Raw genomic sequence first — 7,224 nt, 5'->3', positions numbered from 1 at the left:
CAAGTATTTAAGAGTCTGCAGAATTCTGTAAAAAAAAAAAAAAAAAGAAAGGTCTTGTGGACAGACGAGACCAAGATTAACCCGTACCAGCGTGGTGGCAAGTGCAAAGTGTGGAGGGGTAAAGGAACTGCCAAAATCCAAAGCGTACTGCTTTTGCCATGGTTTTCATCTTGCAAAGTAGCCTCTGAATTTCTGTTCATGAAGTCTTTTGCAGACTGTAGTAATTGACACATCCACACCAGCCTTCGGAAAAGAGTTTCTTATCTGACAGGCATTTGAGGATTTTTCTTCATTATGATGAGAATTCTTATGTCATCAGCAGTGGAGATCTTCCTTGGAATATCAGTGAGCTCACCAGTACACTCTTTCTTCTTGATGATGTTCCAAACAGTTGATGTCTCTTCCTGTTTTATCCTTGTTTTTTTAGCCTCATAATGGCCTCTTTGGCTTTCATTGGCACAACTGTGGTCCTCAAGTTGAAAAAATGGCAGCTACAGAAAGCAAAGGTAATCAAAAGCTTAGAATTAAGTCTAGATCTCTTACACCTGCACCAATAAAGCAATTAAACATACCTGAGTCCTCACAAACACCTGAGAGGCCAAATCTCCCAAACATTATGGTGCTCTGAAATGAGGGGACTAGGTATAAAAAGTGATGCAATTTCTGCATGGTTAAACCAAAATATGTACAAGTAACCTTGAATAAAATCTGGAATGTGCAATTTAATTACGTGAATTGTTTGATTAAAAATATAATACTGTGGAACACAGAGGCAAATAAAGGAAAAAAAAATGTCTCTGTCCCAAACACTATGCAAAGTATGGTCTTTATTTTTTTCTTTGCCAACACCAGTTCATTACTAGCATTAGTTCACCAGTGTTGGAAAATGTTGCAGGTATGCAATCTGGATAAAGCAGGCAGTTCCATTAGCCTACTCTCAAAAGAATTGGGGACTGTGCCATCGAGCAGCATTTGCTTTCACCAATTGCCTGGTCAATTTGGATTCCATTACAATTTCTTTACCCTAGACTACGTTGAAGCCTTTGTCCAAAGATGGGCTCAAGTGATGTTTCAAAACTGCTGTGAGAATAATTGCCCTGAACACCCTGGTACAAAATGATCATGTTATGCCATGAAAATATCTTGGTATAATTGATTGTACTGGAGATTGATCACTTCAATTTTTAGGTCAATTGCCAGTTAATATGCACAACACAAAATGATCTTGTTCATGGTGAGATCATGAAATCACATTCAAATCATTGTGAATGAATGAAATGTTTTGTCATGTTACATAAGCACAATGTGCAGATGCAATGAAACTCATCTTGCTGCAGCTTTCCCAGGTACATAAAACACACCTTCAAGTTATGTCCTCAAAAGGCAATATCCTGAGAGTTACAGTTGACCAGGAATTGAGCAGAGCAGCCACATCACAGCTGCGCATCACGTGTGGGTCAGAGGCTGGGTATCCTGTGTGCAGACTTATGTAATGTCCATCCAGAGTTGAAGGTGCTTGCAAATACCGATCACTTCTCACTCCTGTTCCAGATCGCTTGAACGCATCTATCACAGGCAGCTTCACTAATCCTGCATCAAACCCCACCACCTCTTTAATGGATGGTCACATTCTAAGTTTCTTTGCCTCAAAGAAAACTGTCTGTTTACTGCTCAGCCTTCACACCGTTTAAACGCATCACCCCAATTAAAACGTGCTCTGCTGCCTTGGCGTCTGGAGGAAGGAGTTTCCCACGTCAGGGAGCCGAGGGGGAACCCCTCTTATCGTGCATGCGAGATGCGGCTTTCGTGCGTCCTATTGGACGCTGGGTGGCTGCGAGGAATGAGAAACCCTGATGAAAGGATGTTCCCTGGGGAATGCGCGTGCACGAGGCCAATCGGTAAACAGCCCGAGGGAGGGATTTTCCTCCTTCGGAGAGACAAGGTCCGTGATTCCGGGAGCTGCGGGGACGGCGGCTACGCGCTCCCTGGACCCAGGGAGCTTCTGATTGCGAGCCTTCCCCAGCTGGGGAGCTGGCGGTGGACACGCGCTCGGGAGGGGGCCAGCGTTCCATTGCCGGATCGCCGGCTGTTGCCTTGCGCGTTCGGCGCCTTTCCATCGGTGGGAAAGGCGAGCGCGCGCGCACGAGAGCGAGCCGCAGCAACACCAACTCACCCCGTCTGCATGCGAGGCTGCCACTGCCAAGCCAAACCGCCCTTTTGGGGTGGAGGGCATTGCCTGTGTGTGCGCGCGGTGCGAAAGGAGAGTCCCGTCCTTCGCCTCCATCGAGCGGGCACGCTGGAGGGAGGGAAAGGGCAAAGGTTTCCGAGACCCCCCTCATCAAGCCCAGGCACATCACACCGCTGGAAAGAATGGTGGACTTGGAAAATGAAGTGCCTCCTCTTCCCCCAAGGTACAGATTTCGCGACTTGCTCCTCGGAGACCAAGGTTGGCAGGCGGATGACAGGTAGGTCCAGCGACCGGTTGCTCTTTCAACAGGGCGTTCGGGGGAAGACGCGCAATTTTAATGCAACTTGTTACGCGCAGCGGAAAGTTTCCTCCTCCTGGAGGAACCGAAAAAGCGGCTTCAAAGCAGCGTTTGGGCAGAAGGTTTCCCAACATCGGGAGGGTCGACGTGCAAAGAGGAAGGTGGGGGGAGCGGTGAAGACATGTCAGCCCATCGTTCTCGGCGCTTGGCTTGATTTCAGGTGTCGATTTCACTCAGGTGGCCCCGTGTCCTCGACGCCTCCTGTGGCTCAGTTTCGGCCGCTTCGGAAATTCAGCTCTTTTGGCGAGGACTTCCACCGCTCGGCAGATCTCGTGTTCTGCTGGTGGCTCCCCCCTTCACCGAGCTCCTCTCACTCAGCGGGCGAACTCCAGCCGCGCAGGACTGATGTGGGGTGCAGGCGATCGCACCACATTCAGCTGAAAGGACCTGAGTGCCCGGGAGAAGCTAGTTTTAAGTCCGATAAAGAGCAAAATGAAACGTTACTTGAAGTTCTTTTAATGGAGACAATTTTGAGTAGAAAATCGCTGACCTACTCTTTCAAATTCTCCATACGAAGTGCTAACTTTTAAAATGTTGTTTGTTGATTTATTGATGAGTGGGAGACTTAAAATCTACATGGAATTTAAAAAAAAGGAAGTTGCTGGGCAGAGAAAGAATTATTTGAGGAACTCCAGAAGCTGGACAGCATTCATGAGCCAGTCAACATTCAAACTTGAATCATTCTACCCATGGATGCTGTCTGAACTGTGTAAGATAAAATCAAAGCCTGATTGCACTTGCCAAAGGTGAATAATATCAAGAGGAGACTTGAAACCGAGTAAACTTCCAATCCCAATCAGATGGGATTGGATGCAAGGTTTGAGAAATTACTACTGTAAAATAGATGAATACATTGGTTAATGTATTCATCTGTTTTATGATACATTTCACTTGATGTCAAACACAAATGCTTTTAGGACAAAGAGTTGGATCAACATTGCTTTTGTGTTAGGTTAACAATACCAACACCATGTTGGAGAAACTCAGCAGGTCAACCAGTGTATTTTGTATATCAGATAAAGATACATCATCAAAGTTTTGGGTTTGAGCCCCTTATCAAGGTGTAAGCAAAATGTAGGCCGGTGCCCTAACAGAATGGTTGAGAGGGAGGGGCAGGAGGAGCACCGTCCCACAGGCAGGATAAGGGAGGGAGGGCACACCAAGACACAGAGGAATGGGGAATGGCTCTGTGAATGGAGAGGGAAGAGGGTGGAGAGCAGGAGGAAAGCAGAGGGATGGGGAAGAGAGGGAGAACAAGGAGTGGGCTAAGCAGAAACAGTTAATGCCATCCAGTTGGAATGAGACGTCTATTGATGATTTTAGCACCAGCATAGTTTTTGGGTCAAGTACTGTTGAAGATCGTGGATAACTGAACCAGTTCCCACTTCAACACAAGTTTTAAAGTTAATGGTTTATTTTATCACAATGTTTTGTGCCTCTGCTTGGAATAGAAATATATAGTAAGACAGGTAAACATGCTGTCAATTAAACTTAGACACACAACACAACCATTTCAGCCCACAAGTCCATGCTGACCAATTTACACTCAATTAACTTACACCCCTTTATGTTTTGAATGGTGGGAGGAAAACCCACGCAGACATGGGGAGAATATATGAACTCCTTACAGACAGCACGGGATTTTAACCCTAGTCCCAATGGCTGGCACTGTAAAGGCGTAATGCTAACGACTACGGCAACCATGCCCGCTCAGTTTGCATCAACTGCCACTCATGCTGGAGAAATGTCATCACCATATCATTCATAACTGTACAAATGTACAGATAGAGGAAATGATTATAGTAAAAGTTGATAGTGTGTCTGTGTTTGTTAATTGATGGTAACAATTTTTATATCAGCGGCTCTCAAATTCAATCCATGTTTTGACACATGTTACATTTAGCTTTCTTCTGTGAAACTCGACATTTTTGGATCAACAATGACTTTTTTTTGAAATGGCTATTTTTTAAAAAAAAAGCACAGAAGAATTTGTGAAACTAACAGTGACAGCTTATTGGCTTTAAAGAAAAATGCCATTTGAAAAGTAAGTTCTGAACATGTGCATTCCTTGAGCTCTAATAAATTGTGGCCATGTAGATGCAAGTATGGTGATGTGTTGCTTGCTTTCAAAATATTTAAAAAAATGTACATTCATGAGTTTAACTACTAGTTGCACTTGAGGAATAACTACAATCTCTGCTTACATATATTGCAGATAACCAAAGCAACATTATACCAAATTAAATGTACATTAGCCTTGCATTATGTTATTCAACATTTATTATTAATGGGAATATTAGGAAAGAGATTATCAAGTGACATAATGGTCGAGAAATTCAAAGGCTTATCACATTTTATCTTGAACTCAACAAATGAATTTTGCTCTTATGAATGATGATCAAGTCAAGTAAGATTGAAATGCATTTGGTACATTTTCAAACATCTTTTTGAATTTGTGCTTTTTAGACACACACATTTGAAACATATAGAGCATGCAGGAATATTGATATTCATCAATGAATGGGCACCGGGCATGTCTGTAATTAACACACAGTATGGGCTCAGCATTGATCAGCATACTGTAGATAGGATCTGTTACTTTAACTTCATTGTCGTGTCCTAACTGCTTTGCTGTGATGAAGACATGATCCTTTCTCACTGCACAACAGTAGAAGAACAAATACCTGTTATAGTTTGCCAACTGGCTTTCCCCTGACTTGATGTCATCGAGCAAATTAATCAGCACCTGATGTTCAGAGGAAAATTCTGTTCCATTAAATGAGGACTGCATAGATGTGGCTGAGTACCATAAATACTTGCAATCTTTTACATGGGATAATAAGTATCAAGCATTTAAAAAAAAATCTGTTCTTTTGGGAAATCTGAAAGGAAAATCATTCACAGGTCAGATTGTATCTGTGGAAGTAAAAACAGAATTAATTTGCAGATCAAAGGCCCTTGATGAAAACTGTAAAATCAAGAAAACGAGTTACTTTTCACCACAGGTGGAAGGGATGTATCTCTAATAAGCTGAGGCCTGGGTTGTCCTGGTGATGCACTGTTTATAAATCACTAACCTTAATTACCCTTCAAGTTTATTTGCATTTTGATTGTACCATTACAACCCAACAAAACTGCATTCTCTGGTCCTTGGTGTAGAGCAGTACAAAATGCATGTTCAGACATTACATTTATATAGACAAATAATACATATACACAATACCTATGTACATGTATTAAAATAAATATTCTGAATAATTAGAGTTATGGAGAGTTGTTTTATCATTCCTTCTGCAGTCTCACTGAGTGTGGGAAGAAGCTATTCCTCAGCCTGCTGGTTCTGCATCATTTTCTCAACAGGAGGAGCTGGAAGATGCTGCATGTAGGGTGGTAAAGGGGCCCTTCCTAATTTTTGGAGCCCTCTTTAAGTAATGATCCCAGTAAATCACATTGATTGTGTGGGGGATAGGCAGCGAAGGTGACCCCAGTGATTCTCTCTTCTGTGGATTGACCTCCGATCCAATGCTCCACAGCAACTCTACCACATTGTGATACAGCTGACCAGGATGCCCTCAATAGAGTTCCTGTATAAAGTTAACAGGATGGTGGCTGGTAGCCTTGCATATTTCAGTCTTCTGAGGAAGTGCAATCACTGCTTTACCTTCCATACAAGTGAATAGATGTTGTGTCCAGATGGGCCACTTCTCAAGTGGACTCTGAGGAACTTGGTGCTCTCCATTATTGAGCTCCTTTCTCTTGTCCATTTTGAGACTCGAGTTGTTATTCTCACACCGTCTAATGAGATTTTCCACCTGTTCTCTGTTAAGGTATCAATCTTGTTTACCCTTGTTAATTAACAACCGGACCCATTGGTAAATGATATGACCACAACCAATCTGGCTTCACACTGTCAGAAATGTTTAGCGTTTTCTTATCTACCATTCCCCTCAACCTTGCCCAGCTCTGTAACTTATAGTTTCTTTCTGCTTCCAGGTTTGAAGAAGAGTCTTCAAACCAAAATGTTCTATTTTTTTTTGGTCATCCCAATTACAGGACGTTTTTGATTAAAATTTATAAAATTATAACATTTACATAGAGAGTGGTAGTTGCTTGGAATGGGCTGCCAGAGGTAGTGATAGAAGCAGATACAAGAGCAGCAAAACAATAGGTTTTTAGATTGATACAAATATGAAGGGAGTAGAGGTACAAGGAGCAAAAGATTTAGTTTAATTTGGCATTGTGTTAATTACAGACATTGTGGGCTGAATGGCCTGTTCCTGAACTGTACTATGTACAATTATCTCCTTTTTCTTGTCCATTTTGAGACTCCGGTTGTTATTCTTGCACCACTTAATGATATTTGTTTACCCTTGTTAATTTAACAACCAGACCCCTTGGTAAATGATATATGACCACAACCAATCTGGTTTCCACTGTGACCATCCATTAATCACAGTACAGATGATCTTGGCTATTTAGAGGGCAATCCCCCACCTCATACTCATAACATGCACCACCATAGAGGACGTTGGCATTCAAGAACACCTTTGTCTGCATTAAAACCATCTAATGCAAAAATATTTTGCCAGTGTTACAAACTACCGAAGCTATTAGTACTAACAAAGGAACAGCAATGGAAAATTTACCAGACAATGGTAAATCCAAAATAATAGTTTTT

The 7,224-nt window shown here is 42.4% G+C and overlaps 1 protein-coding gene across 2 annotated transcripts in view; it reads left to right on the top strand.

Moving 5' to 3' along the window:
• The first annotated feature begins 1,921 nt into the window (after positions 1-1,921).
• The window catches only part of kcnt2a (potassium channel, subfamily T, member 2a), a 1,068,826-nt gene continuing 1,063,523 nt past the window's right edge, over positions 1,922-7,224 (top strand). For both annotated transcript variants that reach the window (XM_069937843.1, XM_069937847.1), the window contains exon 1: positions 1,922-2,465. In XM_069937843.1, the coding sequence (XP_069793944.1) occupies positions 2,371-2,465 (95 nt within the window). In that variant the 5' untranslated portion in view covers positions 1,922-2,370. The remainder of the gene's footprint in view (positions 2,466-7,224) is intronic.

The sequence above is a fragment of the Narcine bancroftii genome, chromosome 5 (assembly GCF_036971445.1).
Source record: "Narcine bancroftii isolate sNarBan1 chromosome 5, sNarBan1.hap1, whole genome shotgun sequence".
In the NCBI taxonomy this organism is placed as follows: Eukaryota; Metazoa; Chordata; class Chondrichthyes; order Torpediniformes; family Narcinidae; genus Narcine; species Narcine bancroftii.
This window is presented reverse-complemented; position numbering and strand designations above follow the sequence as displayed.